At 28.6% G+C, this 23,876-nt stretch overlaps 1 protein-coding gene and 1 long non-coding RNA gene across 9 annotated transcripts; one reads left to right on the top strand and one right to left on the bottom strand.

Moving 5' to 3' along the window:
* Positions 1–5,150: 5,150 nt before the first annotated feature.
* On the bottom strand, positions 5,151–6,095 carry LOC111304419 (putative F-box protein At1g67623). Its single transcript, XM_022900972.2, has one exon. It carries the CDS (start codon positions 6,093–6,095, stop codon positions 5,349–5,351), a length of 747 nt encoding a protein of 248 aa, XP_022756707.2. The 3' UTR covers positions 5,151–5,348.
* Positions 6,096–8,554: 2,459 nt separating this feature from the next.
* On the top strand, positions 8,555–22,015 carry LOC111303945 (uncharacterized). 8 transcript variants are annotated; one of them, XR_016327103.1, is made up of 6 exons: positions 8,555–8,771; positions 8,983–9,058; positions 9,636–9,759; positions 18,977–19,114; positions 20,821–20,875; positions 21,191–22,015. It is a non-coding gene; the product is annotated as an uncharacterized LOC111303945 (long non-coding RNA). The 8 variants fall into 8 exon arrangements; XR_016327104.1 differs by having other exon boundaries at positions 20,536–20,875; XR_016327106.1 differs by lacking the exon at positions 20,821–20,875.
* Positions 22,016–23,876: the final 1,861 nt, after the last annotated feature.

Below are 23,876 nucleotides of genomic sequence, written 5' to 3'. Positions count from 1 at the left end.
AACCTTTTGCAATTTTAAAAAATTCTATCATTGGATAATTATTATTTATTTTCAAAAGTGTATTAATATTTTATTTTATGTTATAATTCTCTTCCCTAATTTTTCTAAAATTTAATCATGCATAATATTTTAAAAAATAAAAATAATAGCATAAAACAAAAATAAATAAAATAACAAAAATAAACAAAATACCAAAATAAAAGTAGTTCGGCTTGGCTATGGCATGGCTGCAGGGCGACAGGTGGTTGAAGTGGCTGACTTCCCTGGCTTGGCTTGGCTCAAATTGAAGACTGAAACATAAGTCAAAGGTAGGTCAAGCGTTTGGGTCAAACTTCTAAGCAGTAAAATGCGTGGATCTTGTCATACTAAAATGCCAAAAACGACATCGTTTGGTAGACGTAAAAGAGGGAAAAAATTATTTTTTTTTCTCAAACTTTTTTTCCCTTTTTCTCCTCTTTTTTTATCTGTTCTCTCTCTAAAACAAAGATAAACTCCGAATGAAGCTTTGTTGGATTTTGGAAAACAATGCCGAAATATGAAAAATTTCATCGAAAGTCTTGTCGAAACCTGGATTTTATCATCTGGTTTTGAAATTTTCACATTGGAAGCCTGGGTTTCTGTCGGAAACTAGCTGAAATTTGGAATTTTTCAAAAAATTCAAAATTCTAAAAATTTCTAAAAAATCTTCGAAATAAAAAAAATTTTCAATAAACATCAATCAAACTCTTTAAATCTCACCAATTTGATTCCCAAGCCCCAAAATCCTTAGAAAAACCAAATCTAAAATAAAACCCTTAACAAAAACTTTTCTAAAAAAATTGAGTTTGATTGCTTTCTTCTTTTTTTTGCCTCTGATTTCTGCGTATATTTATTTTTATTTGCTATCTCCCTCTATGTTCTATTATTTGATTTGGGTTTGTATTTATAGAGATCTGATTATAAAGAGTTTCAATTACTCTTCAATTCTAACTTCAAACTTTAAGTCCAACTCAATCTTTACAATCCAAACAAATAATTTCATACAAACTCAAACACTTGATTTTTTTTTATTTTCTTATTTTTTTAACAAATTAAACAATTAAAACCCAAACATATTAGGGTGTTTACACCTGTTTTCAATTTGGCTATTTCTTTTTTAAAGAACCCAACCTACTCCAACCCAATCTCTATTTTTTTTTTAAAAATCACTCCTTATCAAATTTGGGCTAATCAAAAGCCTTTGATTACAGATTGTTTAGCTGTTTCTATTTACCAACTTTTTTTATAGCAAAATTTATTTGATTATAAAACATAAAAAATAAGAAAGGTAAAAAGAAAAAAAGAAATGGAATGTCATGTGTACACTTTCGTTGGTTTCTTTTTTCACAAAATTTATCTAATTTAAAAAATTAAAAAAATAAAAAAAAAACCAAAGGAGTAGAGCAATCTAAACCTATCTTCTACCCTATCATGATTTTGAAAAAAAGAACCACTTGCCTCGATCCAATTTCGATTTTAAAAAACCACTCATATTGGATTAGAACAGGTCAAAACTGATCAAAAATAAATTATTTTCTCATCCTTACCTACATTAACCTAATTTTTTTAAATAAAATTTATCTAATTAAAAAAATTAAAAACTAAAAAAGGAAATAGCAAAAAAAAATCATATGAAAGTGCCATTTGGACACATCCATTCGCCTCTTTTTTTATTGTAAAAAAATAAACTTGTAAAAAAAACTTAAAAAGCAAAAAAAACAAACAAAAAAAAAAAACAAAACTAAAAAAAGAAAATGTTGAGAATAAAGAAAAAAACAAATTTGGATATCACATTGACACTTTCTTTTAGTATATTTTTTACAAAATTATCTAATAAAAAAAGATAGAAAAATTTTAAAAATTTAATAAAAAATTCGAATAGACCCCCACAAAGTTTCTTTAAAAAAATGAGAATAAAATTATTTATTAAATATGAAAGAATAAAAAAATAGAAAAAGTAAAAAAAAAAAAAAAAAACAGAAAAAGAAGAAGAAGAAAAAGAAAAAGGAAAAAAAAGCAAATAAAGAAAAACAACTCATTGGGATGTGCCACGTGGTAAAAAAGAGTAAAATTTATTGTATAGATAGATAAATAGATGTGAAAAAGAAAATTAAAGAAAAATAAAAAAGGTAAAAGAAGAAAAAAAAAAAGGCTTATGGGATGTGACGGTGAAAAAATGAGTAAAATTTATCGTACAAATAGATAGATAATAGATAAATAGATAAATATCATTTTTGCTAATAGTAGATTCAATATCTAACCAGAATAATGAGAAATTACTGTCGTAGACTACGTTTCTAGAAACACAAATTTTCTCAAAATCATGAATTGAATGAGGAGAAACTGTAATTTTTTTATGCTGGTATTAATTTAACAAAACTTGGTAAAACTATTTTTTATCCTGCAAGCAGATATATCTTCTTGCAGGATAAAAAATAGCTTGAGTACTCCATTAATTTATGATCTACTTGGTCTTTCTGGTTATTCAAAGCTGCTTTATGTACATAAATAGATTTCTTTTAACAGGTTTGATTTGCACCACCACATAATTTTCCTTAACAAGTAGTAAAACTTTAACTGTAAGAGTTAATTCCTCGTAGTTCTCAGTACCCACATTGCTATATTCAAAATGGAGCTTTGATTCTTTGACGGAGTAAATTGCCTCAGAAGACATCCATATTTTGCAGATTTTTCATAACAGTAATGATGAACAAACAAATTGTTCAAAAAAAAATTCTAGAAAGAATGATAACAGATTCAAAGTAGATAGAAAATCTGAAAAAAAAAAAAGTTGAATATTCTATAAAGGGAAGGGAGTCGTGCAATTCTCACATGTGATGGAAAAAGACAGAGAACTTCACCTAAAAAAGATCAGAACAAACTGCAGTAGGAAATTCTAGGAATTTGAATCGTTGGGTTCTCTTTCCTTCCATGAGTTTTCATCTATCATCCTCACCCTTCTTTTCTTTGGAGGAGTTGAATTAGATGAATGAGTCCTTGAGAAAAAGATATTACCCTATGGATTAGAAAGCATTTACATATGAAGGGGACATGAGAGGTTATATAGAAAAGACCCTGACAATATTAATTTTTTCTTGAGGAATCTGTAAACATCATGGAAGACAGCAGTGACAGCTCCCGCTATCCAGGTACCAAATTCTTGCTACTTTACATTAGTTTTAATTTTCCCTTTGCAGATGGATATGACACCACATATTCTGAACTACCTTAATTTATTACTATTGTTGACTTTATTCCCTAATGCTGTCCACTCCACTCTGCATTGTCACTTTTATATATGTATCATCATCACCTCCCATAAGGCCATACGGTAGTAGAACATACGGTTCTGTTTCGAGTATAATGATTTTCGAAACTTTTAAAAAATAGTTTTAATATTTTCAGATATTTATTTTGAAAAAAATTGGCCTAGGAACATTTTTTTAAAATTTTCTTACAGATTAAAAAAAAAGATATTTTTCAAAAAAAATGTTTATGATAATAATTGCTTATCAATGTTTTTTAATATAATTTTACTTATAAATAATATTATATTAATATATTAATAAATAATATAATATTAATATAATAATTTAATAAATAATAATATATTAATATATTAATAAATATTAGTATACTAATTAATTAATATTATAATAATATATTATTCATAAATAATATATTAATAAATAATATAAAGAATAACAAATAATTTTATTTTTAAGTATTTTTATATTAACATAATATTTTAGTATTAAATATTATTATTAAAATATAATTATTTTTTAATGTTAATAATTTTAATAATAAATAATTTCAATATACTTTACTAATAAATTATTATTTAATATTTTAATAATTATATTAATATTATTTGAAAAAAAACAAAACTTTCAAAAAACAATCAAATAACATAAAATATTTTTCATTAACTTATTTAAATAATAAAAAATCTCATTCAATTAAAAAAAATGTACAAACTTTCATTTTTCAAATATTATTTTTTGCAAAACAAATAAAGCCTAAGAATCTTTTTAAAAATAGTCTTGCCCTTGAATTACTCTTAAATATATAAAATCATGGTAAATCCAACCTTGTTTATACTTAAGGCTACTAAGATACAAACTTAGATCACTAAAATTAAAAATTTAACGCTCTAACTTATAACAAACAAAGGTTAATGATACTTTTAAAAATTATTATTTAATCCAGACACACCAAGTTGGGGTTAGAGATGTTTATAAAAGCATGGAAGCTTTCCTGCTATATTGAAACACTTCCTTTTAAAAATTATTATTTAATCCAGACACACCAAGTTGGGGTCAGAGATGTTTATAAAAGTATGGAAGCTTTCCTGCTATATTGAAACACTTCCCCTCCATTGTCTTTCCCCGATAAGGCAATATCATGCATATTAGTTTTCTGAAATCATAGTAACATCTGATTGCCAGTCTAGAGTTGGATTTAGTAACATTATATATCAACTTGAATTATTAATAACATTATCGGACTTCAGAAGCTCTTGAAAATAAATTGAGAGATTAGCATGATAAGAAATACGAATAGCTTATATTAAAGCTGTTGTTATTTGGTTTTCGGTTATCTGAACACCAAACTCTCAAAAGCTTTAGCAAAACCACCGTCAGAGTTGGAAACACTACAGAAACAGCATGAAAAGAAAGGATTTTAAATCCAAGAGATCAAGAGACAAATCGAAACTGAAGCTTCGCCTGGAGAAGAAGAAGAAGAAGAATCAAGCTTTCAATAACCTGGGCAAGAAATACAACAGCCTGAGAGAGGAAAATAATGCATTCTTGGGTGAAAGGTCAAGGTAGCAGAATTAAACAATTGCTTCAGTTTCATCTTGCAAGTCTCGCATATACTACCCTACCGACCTGACATCATATGTATTAGAAACTGCTCGCTGTATATGCTTTCTCGTAAATATTTAATGTTGTGTTTAGTGTATCGTTCTGTTTAATTACTTTGCTTTGTTAAGACCCTTTTGGATTCAAACGGAGTTTCGGCGCAGCATGGGTGGGGTCATTTTTTTTTCTTGTCTCAACTGCTACACCACCCATTTTGTTCCTAGAGGTGTAGCATGGTGGCAGTATTTTGGGTATTTACTAATTGGAGCCAATTTTTTTTTTTTTCAATTTTCACATGAACCAATCTTATTGTCCATCCAAGTAGATCTAAATTGACAAGATTTCAATCATCTTTAATTATTGAAAGCAGCTATACTTAAGCACAACTTCTAATTAATCCAATTATATATATTAATTTTTGTACATATTTATATGCACTGGACCAACAAGGACTTACCGACTTTAATTAACTAGGAATTTCCTAAGAATACTACAAAATAAAGCTGCTTCACGGTTCCAAAAGCAAGAATCACAACAAGGGAGGTTATCAACTAGGTTGTTGCTTGCTTCCCAAGACTGGCCTTCTGAACTCAAACAGTTTGGTCTTGGCGTAACATCATGATCATCACAATTGCAGCACACTACTTTTGCATTGTTGACACAATATTCTTTTGGCTCATCCAGCGATACATAGACCCACATGCTGCTCAGAAACTTCTTTGTTTTTGAACGGCAGCTAGCAATCTTGAAACTTCTTTTGCTACAACTTGTCATGAGATTGGAAGAAGACAGAGCTTGAAGCCCTTGTTTCCTTAGCTCACCCCCCAAACATATCAAGATAATACCATACGTATATATAGCTTCGACATGACCTTTTTCGACTGCTTTCTTCAAGTAACGCAGACCTGACTCAGCATTCCTTCGACTAAAATAATTGACCATTCCTTTCCTGTATAATGCTTCTGCATTCCTGGCATCTTTGCATCTTTTTAAAAAATGTTTCTCGCTTTTACGCCATGGGACGAAACTGAGTTTCTTCATTGAAACATTCTCAAAGATATGATCATAGTTTGATGCTTCAAGAAAAGCCTTACAACTTAGCTTGACATTGACGAAATCATTAACTGAATTGGAGGCCGCATGCATAAGAATCTCTGACAACATCTCCTTTGGAAGAGACCCAACGATGTTGTTGGTTTTATTCTTCATGGTTTTGATATTAAGAAGCCTATTCCAAATCAAACCCTTCAATACAATTTATTATTAGACGTAAAAAGAGGGTTAAGAAGAAAGCTAGGTATATATAGGAAGGAAATCATTAGAAGAAAAAAGTCCTACCTTACCAAGGATTAATGCAACGTTCCATTTTTTTCGGCCATCAATGCAACGTTCACTTTTCCTGCTTATTATTGGCCGCTGATTCTATTGCTATTTCTTTTTACTTAAAATATCCCACAATTTTAATAGGCTAAAGACTAAAGAGTTTTTCCCGATTGTAAGACACATCTAAATCTTTCTTCTAAGCTAAGAGTAATTTTAATATTTCTTTTCATAAACAAGGTATATATTCTACGTCGCTGCCATATCATTATCTAATTATCTATATGGCAAACGTTGTAAAAAGATTTAAAAAAAAAAAACCAGTCTTATTGTATATGTAGACCCAATTTTTTGAGATCCCTCCAACCGATTACTCCACTACCAAATCACACTCCCTTCACCTTTTCTTTATAAACATCCACACCTTCTTTCCTTAATCCACCAATATTTCACCATATATATATAAATATTTTTAAGGTGATTGACTACATTATTTGATTTGGATTTTTAAATTGTTGATCCCAAGCTTTCAAGTTTTTAGCATTAGCCTGATGAAAATTGGAAATGATGATTCTGGTGGCAATTTTAGTGAAGCTAATAGAGGAGTACACAGTATTGCTGGCTAGAATAATAAACTTGTAGAAGTAATAAGCAAATAACAAAAGCCAAAAACCAAATAATACTCAAAGTAAAACCAATCGCTATGTCTGCTTAGAACTAATTTTTTAGCTCATCAGTAGTTGCAGAAGTACCATATTCAATAAACTGTAACAATCCTATTTCAGTTCTAATAGAAGATTGGGGATAGAACTTCATCATGCCGAAGGAATTGGGGATCTGTGCGAACGGTTGTACGAAACGGAAGGATGTTTATATTATTACAAATTTGTTGATTATTTTATAGGAAAAAGGATAAAAAAGAGAGCTTTGGATGTTGAATAAATATGGGAAACTCAAAAGTGAAGACTGGAAAAAGAAGAATGGGGAAGAGTGGTCCTTTGTTAAGGTCCCAAATTCGAAAGAGAAGTGCTTTTTTTTTTTTTTAAACCCAGGAGGGAGAGAAGGAATGAGGGAGAAATCTAAGAAGAGAGATAAAGTAAAGTGCTTAGGTGGCTTTCTTGATGCTTACATGTAAAAAATGCTCCATTTGAGGAAATAAGAATTAAAGTAGCCCTCCCAAGGAATTAAGAATTTTTAATTCCTTTGTTTGGGAAAACACTCGAAGACTAAACTTTTGAGTTGTTGTGTTAATAAAGATCATACTTATTTTTTGTTTCAGACCAGGATATTGCATTTTTTTTAATTTTTTTCATTATAAATTAAAAAATATATCTAAGATAAAGAATTATCACTTTCCAACGCACTATTTTTTGAATTTTCAGAATTGGTAGTCTTACCGTTTGAAGAAGAGCAATTCATTGCTCAAAGTTTTTTATATACCAAGGGAAAAAAAGAAGTTAGGGCAGTCCATTGCTATTCAAAGGGTAGTAGACTTCCAATTTTTTTTTTTTTTCAAAATTTCAATTGAAAGTTAACAAGCAAAACAGTTGATAGAACAGTTGTTGCTCTTAATCCTTTTTATTCTAAAGGCTTATTTTCACTTTCCAACATGCGAAATTCAAACTTTATATAAATTATATGGTTTCTAACCTTTATCTTTTATAAAAAGGAGTAATGTCACAAATAATTTTTAAATTATAATGACATATTTAATATAGCATAATTTTATAAATTTATAATATTATAATTAAATTATAAATTTATTAATTAATATGATATTTAAATAATTATTTATGAATCATGTGTTATTATTTGAAGTTAATAATTTTTAAAAAATATTATATTAGTTAATATATTAATAATTTAAACATCTTATTAAAAATTTTAAAAGTTCATATATCGCATTAAATTTTATTATACTTTAAGGGTAATTGTTGATTAATCCTTTATTAAAAAAAAACATTTTAGAATATTCATTATTTATAATATATACGTGAAATTGGTGTATAAATGAACTTTAGGTGACACTTGATAAGGCATCTGATGGAGGGAGGACGTTCCAAGCAAAGCTGCGGCCACTGTTGTTTAGACTTGAGACCTTAGTCTAGGGCTGAGCAAAATTCTACTAAAACCGAAAAAATCGATCAAAATAAAAAATTTGAGGTAAATTAGGTCGATTTAAGTGGGTTAGATGAATATCTCAATTATTGTTTCGGTTTCAATGGTTTAATGATCGATTTTCGAATTTAGAATTTAAAATCGAATAAATAAAAAAACCCAATTTGAAATCAAGGTAAATAGTTAAAATAAAACTATTAATAATATTTCAAACCCCTTTTACTGTTTTTCTTTTGCTTGTAGAAACTCTAGCCGCAAGCCATTATCACTCTCGACATTTCCCATTTTCCCTCACTGCCCCACTGCCATCTTCTCCTCCAGTCCGCCTCTCACCACACCAGTCTCCAGACACCTTCACTGCCTCACTTCTCATTCTTCACAGATTTGAGATCTGAGTCTTCACACCTTAGAGTCACAACCACTAATCGTCGGTCCCCCTTGCCACCAGTAAGTTCTTAGCCTTTTGCCCTTCCCGGCTTCAATCAAAGGCTAATTGAGAATGAGCTATTGATATTTATTTTAGTTGTTTTGTAACTTTAATTAATTTTACAGATCTTGTGTGTAATATGATATGTGACCAGCAATGCATCAATTTCTTCAATTTCATTCTTTCTGGTGGTTTCAATATGTGTAATAAATTTTAATGCATCTACTACAGATTAAGCAAGTTTGCTCTGCCCTACACGCATAGCCTATACACTCTAACAAATACAAGCTGAACTATAGCATCAAAGGTATATACAAATCACCATTTTTTTTAGTTTATGTAAATATGTGGTGAACCTTGATATCTTGAGTTTAGCTTTGAAAAAGATTTTGAATATATGCTTAAAAAGTCTGAAATTTTTTATCTTGAGTTTAACTTTGGCAAATACATGCTTACATGTTGCCTTGAAATTCTGGTTATTTTCGGCTAGAATTTTCGGAGACAGAATCAAATTTCTGTTTTAAACTTCTAGACTCCAAGTCAACATTGGCTTTTTTTAATGCAAAAGAAATTAAACTTTTTGTAATGGTAAGAATGACTAATTTTTAAATAGGAAGCCAGTTTAAATTTGAACTCTTTTATAGAATCAGCCTATGCATCAACATAATTACAATTTTTTTTTTAATTTATCCTTGTTTATGGTCTTTTTGTGGAATTTAAATTATACCATTTTTTCATCATAATTATACTGTTGGATGCAAGCAGTTAATTTTCATTTCTTCTTTTCTTGATAAGTTATTTTGAAATTTGCTTTCATGTCCTAGAAATGCTATTCATTTCCTTGTGTTTATATATAGCTTAACTTTTTAATTTTTTTCTTAAAGGTGTCAAATGAAATGACCGATTGAAATCCTACACAAAAGGATATTCAAAGTAGACACACATGGAACAAAAAGTGAAGTTGTGACTATTCAATTGAAAAGGAGACGACCAAACACATGGTTGGATGTATGAGACTACTTCACCAAATTTACTAATGATAAAGGTGATCTTAAAGCTAGATGCAATTATTGTGATAGGGAATTTTATTCTCACCCTAAAAAAAAAGGGAACATTTGCATTAAAGAATCATGTGGGTTCTTGTATGAAATTTCCTCATGCTAGTGGTGATCTTTCCTAAACAAAATTAGTTTTTAGCTCGATAAGAGATGGATCTTTAGATACTTGGAAGTTTGATCAAAATGCCATTAGGAAATGTGTGGTTGAAATGATTATAATAGATGAGTTACTTTTTAGATTTGTGGAAGCGAAAGGATTTAGGCATTATATGTTTATTGCATGTCCTAAATTTTGTGTACCATTATGATGGATTGTTGCTAGGGATTGTTTCAAATTTATCTAGATTAAAAAACTTGCCTAAAGTAATTTTTGAAATCTTCTTCTACAAAAGTCTATCTTACCATTGACACATGGTCTTCATTGTAAAAGTCAATTATATGCATCTCACAGTTCAATTTATAAACAATTATTGGAAACTTAACAAAAGGATATTAAACTTTTGTCCCATTTTTAGTCATAAAAGTGAGGCTATTGGTAGAACAATTGAGAAATGCTTATGTGATTGGGGATTGTAGACACCTAATTTTGTTTGAGCAAAAATTCGGTTATTTGTGAAGCGTTTTAAATTTTGACTCAGTTCAAATCTAACATTTCTTTAATTATGACGAATTTTTAAAATAAAAATTGAGATCAATTTGACCAAAATGCCACAAAGTTAACTTTGATTAAATTTGGTCAAACTTGGTCAAATAAAGTTAAAATTAGTAAACTTGATCAAAATTGATCAAACATGATGAAAACGGATAAAACCCGAGTCAATATTCAAAATTCAAAACTAAATTGAGGTCAATGTGGTTTAAAATAGAAATTTATAATTTTTTAAAGCACTAAAAATTTTAATTTCACTTTGAAAAGTGTAAAATTACTAAAATACCCTTATGAGTATTTTTGTAATTTGACTTTTTCGAAATCAATTTTTTGTGAAAATTTTTAGATCATAATTGAATATTTTAATGATTTTTTATGCATTTAAAACTCAGATCACATCTTGGGAGGTGTGAAATTACCAAATACACATTAGGGTTAATTTCATACTTTGACCTTTTCGAAGTTGGTTTTTCACGAAACTTTACAGATCATGATTTTATAATATTTGATGATTTTTTATGCATTTGAAATCATAGCAATACCTTGTGAGGTGTGAAATTATCAAAGTATCTTTAGGGGTAATTTCGTAGTTTGACCTTCTTAATGTCAGATTTTCATGAAAATTTTTAAATTTTAATTTTATAATGTTTTATGATTTTTTGTACTTTAAAATCATAAAATTGACCACGAGAACATTGATTTCCAAGAAAATGCCCTAAATATTAAAAACTTTGTGCTAAGGGTAAAATGATTATTAGCTTTATATGTTAGATGGTGATCCAATAGGGGGTGAATTGAATTTCTCTAAATTTTTTTCAAACAAATAATTTCAATATAGTTGAATGAAAATTAAAACAATAAGCACTTTTGATGAAAATATAATGCAAACAATAACAATTAATGAATCTAAAATCAAATATAAACAATAATAAATTGTAAAGAGATAAGGATAGAGAAATCAAACACAATGATTTATGGAGGTTCGGTTCTTCTTCACAAGGCATCTACGTCCTCTCTTCTTGGTTGTCCACACCAAGGCTTTAATCCACTATTCTTGAATTGAAAATACAACTTATCTTTTTCTTTCTAAGGCTTAAGATAACCTCTACCCTTTGTAGTATTTTACTTAATCTCATTACAAAGCTCTCAAGAGGATATCTCACCTCATGTTCTCTTCCACCATTGTATATCAAAGGTAATTTTGCAAACAATAGAACAACCTCTCTAAGGCTAAGTGTTTGCTAAGTTTAAGTACAAAAAAATGATGAATGAACAACAAATAAAAATTGGATACAATAAATACAAAGATATAAACTTTGAAGTTCTAAAAACTTTTGATTCTTTGTGAGAATGAAAATGTGGCTTATTGACTCTTACTCTCTTGATTCATCAATCTTATTGGTGTGTTGGAGTGCCCAATTTATAGAGAAATTGAAGAGGTAACTGTTGTAAGTGTTTGGGAGAAGAAAATAGCCGTTAGAAGCACCAAAAAGTAGCCGTTGGAGTGTTTTCACCCAGAACCGATTGATCCCCTCCCATAAAGGGATCGATTGGTTCATGTTTTGAATCAATTTTTTTTTTGAAAATCATGACCCGATCGATCCCTTCCATGAGGAGATCAATCATGTCAGTGACTGGGTGGTTATCTCTTGTTTTGCACTCTACTCACTAATTTGTTCATATATTGAGTTATACAAATCCAAATCACAAACTGTTTGAAGATTTAGAAACTAGACTTAAAGGGCTTTCTATCCATATAAAGTTCATCACCTAATTCACTATACAAATTATAGTGAATTTTCAAAGTTATACCATGTGCAATTTTTCTGACAACTGCAGAGTGTCTAGTAAAAATTCAAAATCTTTTCTTAAAAAATTTGGATTTTGATTTTGTTTAATCCATTAGAAAGTAAACTCAAATAACTTTCCAACCATATAAAATTTAAATATTAAGACTTTGTGAATTAATACAGAAAAATAAAACAAGTTTGATGTTGGAAAACTTTATTATTGTAAAACAACTTTCTTAAGTTAATCTATTTCTTAAAACCAATATTATCAAAATTGTATTAAGTCCAAAATGAATAAGTTTACTTTAAAAATAACAATTGGACTTTCATTTAAGCTCAAATAAATAATTTTTAAAGATAGATTTGGTTTCAAAAATATGAAAACAAAGAAAGGTTTGTTTAAGCTTTGAAAATCATATTATTTATTTAGTACCAAAATATAAAACTTAAGAACATGTACTAAATAAATCCTTTTTCAAAATCTTGATCAAGTTTATTTAGCTTTAATGTTTTGTCATTTCAAAATAAGGATCAATTCAAGGCTAACAATGATCTTTTCACTTGATTTAATGGTTGTAAAAATCCAACCTTTACAGTGAATAACATGGACTGTTGGATCTTATGAGGAATCTTGGTCCAATGGCTAAAGTGTGCTCATTGGATTAAAAACAAAGGGGAAATTTTGGCTTTTAGAGATGTTTTGATCTTATGACTATAATTCAATTTTTCAAAGATATTTTTCACCATCTTTTACAATGTGTGGGGATGTTTCTGCATGCAAAGAAACCAGTGAGCAACTTGGGGAAAAAAGAAAAAATAGAGGAAAAAAAAGAGAGAGCAATCGGTGGAAAAAAATAGAAAGAAAAAAAAAACCTTTGGTGCTTTGCTTGAAGGTATAATATCTCAACATTCATTCTTTGCATTTCTAGCATCCCCATCACATTTTTCATTGCATTTTCATTGTGTTTCATCTATTTTTTTGTTGATTTTCTTGAAAGTTTTTGGTTTTTTTTTTTAATCTTGCTCAAAGTTTGAATCAAACTTCATCCAACTAAGCAATAGTTGGATTGGAGTTAGAAAACAAGCAAAACAACACAAATCCACCATTGTAAAACCAAGTTGGAGGTTTAGCCAACCTTTCCACCCATGGCCAAAACTCCTATTGGCTTCTCCTCCAAATATGTTCTTTGTTTCTTTTACTAATATATGTTTGATTGATTGTGCTTTTTCTATTTGTTAGTTTATGGTATAGTTTTGAAGTATGTGATGGTGTTTGGTTTATGTTTAAGTTTTCCTTCTTTTTTTTTAGTTTTTTTAACTTACTTCATGATTAGATAAATGTTTTTTTATGATTCAAATGTTTTTATGTGATGAATGAGTAAGTAAATGATTCTTGTTTGGACGGAATAGAATGAAATCATGCTTGAGGAAACATCATGGAAGGTTCAGTCATTGTGCTCTTCCCCTTGGTTGAACCTTGTGCTTGATTTGGTAAATATTTGTTGCTTGATTCATGGTTGATGGGTTATGCTTTAGTTATAATTTTCAAATTTTCATGTGGTTAGATTAAATTTCTAATGAAAAAAGGTTGTTCTAATGAGTGTTTTGAATGAAATGTGTTATTGTTTGGTTGGTGCTCTTGTTCATGAGATTTTCTAGCTACATTGGTTCATTATGTGCTTAATGAAATTGTTCTAATGATTTTCAAGTGATTAATGCTTATTTAGATGAAGTGGGATGACATAATGTTTGGGAGAAATGCTAGGTAGGTTCGACCATAGTGATATTCTTGTTTGGTTGAACCTTGCTTCATTGTTTCATGGATGATGGTTGCCTTGATTCATGTATTTGATTGTGTTTTTATGATGTTTGGTAAGTTTTTAACGTGTTTGAACAAAAGTTTCAATGAAAAAATGTTATTTGATGGTTGTTTTTTTATTGATTTTTTAAGTTTGGTTGGGTTTAATGATGAAGGATGGTGGACCATTCAAACAAGTTTCAAAGTTTTTTTTATGTTTAATCTATTTTGGTTTTGAATTCTCATGCATAACATGTTTGTAATTTATGCTTGGAAATACCTTAGTTTGTAATTATTTTTCAAGGTCATAGTTTTTGTATATACATTCATTAATACTGTTTTTTTAATTTGCTGTTATTTCATGTTCATTTTCATAAAATCTCAAAATTTGAAATCACAAATTTAAAACTCCAAAAATTGAAATCCAAATTCCCATGAAACCGTAAACCTCAAATTCTATGAAACCTTAAAACTAACCCTAAACCTAACTTTAACCTTAATCCTAAATCTAAAACCATAAATCTTAAAACCTAATCTTAAACCCTAGCCCTAAACGTAAAACCTTAAATCTTAGCTTCAATCCTAAATCGACCCAAATCTCAACATCAACCCAAACCCTAAAATCAATCATGCATTTGCATTTTATATTATCTTGGCATTATGTGCATTTTTATATTATCATGCACTCATACTTTGTCATTCATGTTATATTATCATGTATTCATCATATTTTATTATGTTTATGTATCTCATGCATCTGTTTTCAAAAATATATTTTCAAAAAAAAAAAAATTGAAATAAAATAATATCTCAAATAAATATAGTTATCGAGATCTTGTCTAACTATAGGGGACGTTCGGTGATTATTATTTATTAGAAGTGTTATTTTGGTTTTAGTGAGATAATTTGAAAACTTTTAAATTAAAAATATTTTTAAGCTTTACTTAATTATAAGGAACTGAAGGAAATGTTTCAATATTTAAAGTGTTTTAATTTTGATCTAAAAATTAAAAAAAAAAAATTTTTCAAAATTTAATTTGTTTTTTAAAAAATAAATTAATTTAAAACATTAAAAATAGAACCATTTTAACCAAAATTAAAAGATAAAATGCAACCAATTGGTATCGTCGGGCGTTATGGAGGTGTTAATCATTCTCATGCGTAACTAACTCCTAGATTCAACTCTAATTTCATAGACTACAAATTGTTTTTTTTTATAAAACTTTTAAACTCATTTTAAAATATTTTATTAAAAGAACAAAAATTTTGGGTGAAAAATCACACCCTAAAAAAGATTGGTGGCGACTCTTTATTTTGTTTTTATTAAAAATATTTTTAACCTTTGTTTTTTTTCTAAATTTCTCCATTTGTCCAACTTTCAAGTCACCCGCCCTTGAGTCTCGAGACATCACGACAACTTGGTGACTCCACTGGAAACTTGGGGGTGAATGACCCAAAAGCTAGAAGAATGGGCAAATTTGGAAAAGCAGGGGCTAACATATTTTTGATAAAAATAAAATAAAAAGTCGCTATGAATATTTCTTTAAGGTGTGATTGGCTACCTAAAAATTTTTTCCTTGTAATAAAACATTTTATAACGGGTTTAAAAGTTTTAGAAAAAGAATAAATTTACAGTCTATGAAATCAGAGTTTGGGTTCAGAAGTCAATTACGCGTGAGAAAAGATTAACATCCCATAATGCTTGTTGAATACGGTACCAATTGATTGCATGTTATCTTTTATTTTTAGTAAAAATAATAATATTTTTCTTAATGTTTGAAATTAATTGCTTTTCTTTTTTCTTTTGGAAAAAATAAAAACAAATTAAATTTTTTTATTTAGATGAAAACCCCTTTAAATATCGAAATACCTCTTTCACTCTCCTATAATTAAGTGGAGTTTTAAAAATATTTCTAATTTAAAGATTTTTAAATTATCCCACTAAAATCAATATAACACCTCTTATAAATAATAACCTCGAGCGAACCCCTATAATTAGGTAAGATCTTGATAATTATATTTACTTGATATATTATTTTATTTTAAAACATTTTTCTTTGAAAACATATTTTTGAAAATAGATGCATAAATATAATAAAACATGATGAATGCATGATAATATAACATAAATAACAAAATATGAATGCATGCCAATATAAATATTCATGTGATGACCAGGTAAAATGAAATACAAGTGCATGATTAGTTTAGGGTTTGAGGGTTGGTTTTAAGATTTAAGGTTAGGGTTAGGGTTAGGTCTAAGGATTTGAGAATTTTGGGTTTCAAGTTGGGGGTTTCAAAAATTTTTTTTTTTTTTGGGTTTTATAGAAATTGACATGAAATAAAAGCAAATTATAAAAATGTCATTAATAAATGCATGTACCAAAAGTATGATCTTGAAAAATAATTACAAACTAAGGTATTTTCAAACTTAATATTACAAACATGATATGCGTGAAAATTTAAAAACTAAATGGATTAAACATGAAAAACTTTGAATTTGGTTTGAATGTTCTACCATTTGTTCATCATTAAACTTAATCAAACAATTTCAAAAATCAACCAAAACAAACATTTTTTTTATTGAAATTTTGTTCAAATACATTAGAAACTTGCAAATCATCATAAAAAAAATAATCTATGACAAGAATCAAAGAAACTATCATTCATAAAACAAGGAAGCAAGGTTCGAAAGGAAGCAAGGTTCGACCAACTAAAGTCCACCATGGTTGAACCTTCCCTATCATTTCATCATAGCATTTTCACATCATTTAAGCCAAGCTTACCTCATTTACCTTCCAAATCATCATGTAAAAGTATTCATATCACAAGGAAACTTTCATCAAACATAAAACAAACTAAAAATAACAAAGAAATCATAAACACTTGAAACATGAACCAAACACCATCACATATCATTAACCAAGATCATAAACTAACAAATAAAAAGTGTATCATCAATCAAACACATATAGGTAGCAAAAGAAACAAAGAACGCATTTAGAGGGGAAGCCAATAGAAGGTTCGATCATGGGAGAAGAGGTTGACTGAACCTCCACTTGATTTTTTAATGGTGGATTTGTGTTATTTTCTAACTTCAATCCAACTATTGAGTAATTGGATAAAGTTTGATTCAAACTTTGAGCAAGAAAATAAACCAAAACCTTAAAAAAAAATCAGTAAATAAATGAAAGAAACACAATTAAAATGCAATAAAAAAAATATGATGAAGATGCAAAAAATGCAAAGATGGAGGTTGAGAAAAGCTACTTTCAAGCAAGCAAGCGACAAAAATTTTTTTTTCTCTTTGTTTTCTTACATTTTTTCCTTTGGTTCTCTCCTCTGTTGCAAGCAAGCGACAAAGAATTTTTTTTCTCTTTGTTTTCTCACATTTTTTCCTTTGGTTCTCTCCTCTGTTTCAAATTTCTTCCTCTGGTTTTTTCATGCAGCAAAACGACCCCTTACATTGTAAAAGATGCTAGAAAACATCCTTAAAAGATTGAATTATGGTCATAGGATTAAAACATCATCCAATGGCCAAAATTTTCCCCTTATTTTTAATTCAAGTAGCAAGCTTTAACCATTGGATTAACATTCTCATGAGATCCAACGGCTAATATTATTCACTGCAAATGTTGGATTTTAACAGCAATTGAACCAAGTAAAAAGATCATTTTACCTTTAGTACAAAGTTTTCGGTATTTAAGCTATTTTCTTGGAAATTAATGTTCTTGTGCTCTTTTTTAAAATTTTAAAGTACCAAAAATCTTGAAATATTATAAAATCAAAAACTGAAAGTTTTTGTAAAAATCCGACCCTGGAAAAGTCAAATTATGAAATTACTTCTAAAGGATATTTAGGTAATTTCATATCTTTCAAGGTATTGTTGTGATTTTGAATGCATAAAAAATTATCAAATAATATAAAATCATTTGGAAAGTTTCACGAAAAATCGACATCGAGAATATCAAATTACGAAATTACCTCTAAGAGGCGTTTTAGTAATTTCACATTTTTCGAGGTACAATCAAGATTTTCAAAATTTTAAAAATCATCCAATAATATTAAACCATAATCTGGAGTGTCTCGCTAAATTTCGACATTGGAAAGGTCAAATTACGAAAATAACCCTGGATATTTTTATAATTTCACACATCTCAAGATGTGATCTGAGTTTTCAATGCATCAAAAATCATTAAAAAAATTTAATTCTGATTGAAAAGTTTTTATGAAAATCCGATTTCGAGAAAGCCAAATTACGAAAATACCTATAAGAATATTTTGATAATTTTATATTTTTCGGAATGTGATCAAACTTTTTAATGCTTTAAAATCATAAATTTAAATTTTAATCCAAATTGATTCCAACTTGGTTGTGAAATTTGAATATTAACCTGGGTTCTATCCATTTTGACCAAGTTTGATCAATTTTTACCTTGTTTGACTAAGTTTGATAAAGTTTAATCAGAGTTGACTTTGAGGCATTTGAGTCAAATTGATCCAAATTTTGATTTTAGAACTTTGTCAAAATTGAAGAAATGTTGGATTTAAACCGGGTTTAATTTTAAGAACTTTACAAATGGTCAAAATTTTGCCAGGACTAAATTAGGTGTCGACAGGGATTGATAAGATTTTTGCTATTACAATTGATAATGTTAGTTACAATGATGTTGGAATTAAATATTTGAGAAAAAAAATTTAACAATGCAAGAAGTAGTATTATAGGAGGCAAATATCTTCATTTGAGATGCGTTGCTCATATTGTTAATGTTGTTGTGAGTGATGGATTAAAGGAAATTATTGATTCAATTGCTCGTGTTAGTGGGGCAGTTAGATGTGTAAGACAATCACTCTATAGGATAGCCAAGTTTAAAGAGTGTGTTGCCAAAAATCACATTCAAAGTAAAAGCTTGTTGTGCTTGGATGTTAGCACTAGGTGGAATTCCACTTACTTGATGTTGGAACAAGGCCAAACGTTTGAAAAGGCTTACGAGGCATTTGATGATTTGTTCCTTACTATAGAAGTGAGCTCTTGTTGGAAGATGGGTTGCCCAATCAAAATGATTATGTAAGTGTTAGAAGATTATGCTTTTTCTTTTAAAAAATTTACAACTTCACAGTTAGAATTTCAGGTTCTTTATATGTCATCACTAATAATTCTTTTGAAAATATTTATGGTGTTTATGGCATTTTGCAAGATTGGCAATTGAATGTTAACGTTGAGTTGAGTGCAATGGCTAAGAGAATGAAAGATAAGTACAAGAAGTATTAGGAGAATGTGAAGAATAAATATGTTACTTTATATTGCTTACATTCTTGATTATAGGAAAAAACTTGCTTTTGAGGAGTTTTGTTTTATGAAAATGTATTTTTGTAATCGAACTTTAATGATGATGATACAAGTGTAAGAAGTAATTAGTGAGTTATTTGATAAATACAAAAACATGTTGTAACCTTAATCTAAACAAGTTGGTGAAAGTAGCCAAGTAGTCAAGTTACAGAATCCATTTACGAACTTGAAATTGGGAATTTATGTGACTCATAAGTTGTTATGATTGAGTTTAGTAGGTTTAGGAAACAATAGGGTAGAGAAGAGAATAAATCAAAGTTGGAGAAATACTTGAATGAAGAGTCTAATGCTATTAAGGAGGGGTTGGAGTTTAATGTTCTTCTTTGGTGGAAACTCAATAGTCATAGGTTTTCTATCCTTTCCCATCTAGCTCATGATGTGTTGAAGGTTCTCATATTCATAGTTGCTTTTGAATTTGCTTTTAGTACTAGTGGTCATATGTTAATACATATAGGAGTTTTTTAACTCATAAACTTACGCAAGCTTTTATTTGTGCTCAAGATTGGTTATGTGGATCTTCAAATTTTGATCCAAATGACATAGAGGATGAAGTGGAACAACTTGACAAGATTAATTTGAGTAATTATTTTATTTGTACCACTATTTTTTTTTTCAATTCTTATTTGTTTAAATATTTTAGTAACAGTTAACTTTTGTTCTTTTTTGTTTATGTATTTTTAGATTTATTCAAGATTGGATTGAACCCATAATTGATTAGTAAAATGCATTTGATTAATTGAGGCAATGTGAATGAAGGTTTTGTTTTTTTTTTGTTTATGTTAATTTTTTTTTGTATTTTCGCAATATACTTGGAATATTATATTGTACATAATAAATCAATAATGTATGTGACTAGAAATTTTGTCATTACTATGATTAAAAAAAGAAAAGAAAAAGACTATGGGAACTTTACAAGATTAATGCAGTCAAAGATTAAAAAAGAAAAAGAATATGGAAACCTTACAATATTAATGCAGTCGATGATTAAAAAAAATGGGAATCTTACAATATCTATGCAATCAATGATATAACGTGGCAGACACTGACTTAAAACTTAAGTCTTGTTAAACGCTAAAGGCATTGCTGTGGTAAAAATTTCAATATTATTCTTATTTTCTGATTTGGTTTTTTTTTTTTAGGCAATGCAATCATGGTTCATTGGTGTGCACTTTGCACCTCAATCAGGAAAGAAAGAATTGTTGTTGTCTGCTGGATAAATTAATGTTATTTGAGATTTGAATTTTATGGATTGTAATTGGTTGATGTTGGATAAATTAATGTTGTTTAAGACTTGAATTTTATGGACTGTAATTGGCTAATTACACTATGTTATTTAAGTTTGTGTTTATGTTATATTGTATTTGTGTTTTTATTTGAGTATTGTTAACAATATTTGGACTTATTGGATTATGTGTTGAACACAGGAAACCAAAACCGACTAGCCCCAGAAAACCAATCAAGATCGATCAACTTAATTCGGTTTGGTTTTTTGGTTTTGTTTGCATATATTAGTTAATTCAATTTTTATAATAGAATTAAATCGATTAAATGAGTTATTCGGTTTTTATAATTGAATTAATTGAATCAATCATTTGCCCTGTCTTACCCAGAGGGGAACTAAAAGGGATAGGCATGGGTTATGATACCCCTAAATTTTTTACACCATTGTAGTATAGTAACTCAGCTTATCTAACATCTGTATTGGCCCTCCCTTCTCCATTATTTTTATTGTTTGGCTCCCTCTTTACCTTATGTCTGGCTTCACCCCTGGCTCTACCTTATCTGATGTTGCAGGCCAGCTGCTGCTAGGGCATGCTGAACATCTGTCATGGCAGGCGGAACAAATTGTGCCCGTTGGTAACTCAGTTTAACTTCATTTCCAATTGCTATGACATCAGGAGATCTAGAGAAGCAGACAACATTTCTCTGGATCCAGTCCTTTGCAGCTGCAGCATCAGAAAAGGCTTAGAGGCTGTCAAGACGGGTTCTTTTTGGCTCCCCTCTAGGACATTGAGGGTTTCCTGATCTGGATCATATAATTATTCCATGAATGCCATTTGAATTTTGATTGACAAAGACTTCCAACATCTGCCGCTCTTGGTAAATCGTTTCCATTTCTGGCATAGCACACACCTAAATGGAATGTGCACACATACAAAATCGGGTCAAGATTTAATAGACTCCGTGTATCATTGATATAAATGTTTCATGGCAGTAGCAATGCTCAACATGTTGAAAAACTCTGATCAGGAGGAAAATATTCAGAATGAAAATGAAAGCCAGGAGTCGTTACTTTCAAAGATCAAATGCTTGCCAGAAACCCTTCCCCTGCAAAAAAAAAAAAAAAAAAGAAAAGAAAAAGCAGCAGAAAGAAACTCATCAAGCCAGTACCATTCTTGCAAAAGTTTCACTTTTGAGTAGTGTTGCTGTCCTTTCCTTCATGGCAAGGGCACACATCCGTTATAGTAGTTGGGAAACTGATGTTCTCGTGTAAAAGCTAAGCTACTTGCAGGAGTATATGATGTTATCGAACATCTAAAATATCTCAGAAATAAAATTATTTGTTCAAGAACTTGTCAAACTAAATGTGAGAAAAGCAAGCATAATTTTTTTTTATTAAATCAAGAATTAGATGATAAACGGTACATGTTTTGGTCATCCTCATGCATTTGAAAGGACACTCTCAACATTTAACAGTAAAAATTACACTTGGATTAAGATTTTCCTGAAGGTTTTAGTGTACAACGTACCAATTATGAATATGCCAAAAGCAGCAATATAGCAGCCATGTAGAACTATATGACATCCATCTCTCTCTCCATATATATAGAGGCAAGCTCTCCAGGATTGAAAAAAAGAGGAAAATTCCCACATTTTCAACATCTATTGCCCTGTCAAGCACTCCATTGAAATATTCAACAAAAAATTATGCTGGAATAATATTGAAAAAACAAGCTAGGAACATTACGCAGATGAATCAAAACCTTATAAAACAGTGTTTATTAATTTGTCTATATTTTTTGCTTTTCTTCCAGGAATTAAAAATCTACCAGGTTGCCATGATACCTATTAATCATGGCTGCCTTAAATGGTGAGCATTAGAGTCCAAAATTATGGCATGCAGTAACAAGAGTAAAGTTTCAATATTTAGTGTTGAAAATTGGGATCAATGGAGAAGACCAAAACCTGGTTTCTTTGGACAAGTCACACAGAAAAAGTTCTGATCATCCATTTGTACAACAACATTGCATCTATTACGTTTATAACTTGATAGGAAATGCCACTTTTGTCACTGTTCTCCTTCATGGAAGTTCCATTCCAGGATTATCCGATTGATGGTATATAGAGGAAATTATACGTCAATTAGTAAATTAATGGTCTTCTACCTGTTTTGCGAAAGATGAACCAATTGCTTGAAGTTTTAAATTTGACTAATGCATTTCGATTTTAAGTCAGTCTTGAGTTAGTAGAATTTTAGGTTAGAGACTTGTCTGACTTTACTTGAGATTATTTTAGATAAATAATATATATTTATTTGAACTAGATTTAAAAACATTAACTTAATAGATTTTGGTTGATCATTTTAGATATAATATTATAATGCAATAAAAAACAATATGAAAAAAATTAATTAAAAAATTATATATATAAATTTAATAAAAATAAAAAATATATTTCATATGAATTATAATATAATAATTTTATATTTTTAATATATTTAATATAAATAAATATGAAACAAATACAAAAATGGTAAAATCTAAATATTGGTGATTGAAATTTTTTGTTTGGATCAATCCGAAACTAAAAAAAAAGATATTGGCATATAGCAGGATAGTAAAAAAGAGTGTTGCTGTGACCTCATCAGTAATCATGAGAGGGAAAACAATGTCAAAAGAAGTAGAATAGATTTTTCAACAAAATAAGTAAATAAAAAGTTAAGACTGCCAACTTAATTCAAGTTTTTAAACAGGGATTAGCATATAAATAAATATATATAGATAAAAGTAGAGATTTATTTATATTAATATAAGTATTATATATATATATTTTTAATTTTGGATTAAAATTAAATTTATAACACTTATATAGATTAAAATATATATAATAGGAATTCATTTATATTAGTATAAGTCTTATACACTTTTTTAATCCTTAAATCAAAATTAAATTTATAATACTTATACTTAATCATTTTGATTTAAATAATAAAAAATGTAACAATTATATTAATGTAAGTAAATTTCTTCTCTCATTTATATAATTTATATTTAATACACTATTAATATATAAAATATATACATTATCAATAAATTAAATAATATTATTTTATTAATAAATAAATATTAATTTTTAAAATAAATATATAAAAAATTAATATTTTTTAATATTATAAACTCATATACATATATCTATATATATATATATATATAAGTGGATGAATGATTGATCGCATTTCTTAATAATAAGAGGCAACCTA

Source organism: Durio zibethinus, chromosome 13, assembly GCF_047325235.1.
Source record: "Durio zibethinus cultivar Kanyao isolate XHJ-2024 chromosome 13, ASM4732523v1, whole genome shotgun sequence".
Taxonomy (NCBI): Eukaryota; Viridiplantae; Streptophyta; class Magnoliopsida; order Malvales; family Malvaceae; genus Durio; species Durio zibethinus.
The sequence above is the reverse complement of the archived record's forward strand: the minus strand, read 5'-3'. Positions and strand labels throughout refer to the sequence as shown.

What these genes read in the sequence shown, in the direction of transcription:
- LOC111304419 (XM_022900972.2), bottom strand. Translation starts at nt 6,095, where the DNA reads ATGAAGAATAAAACCAACAACATCGTTGGGTCTCTTCCAAAGGAGATG.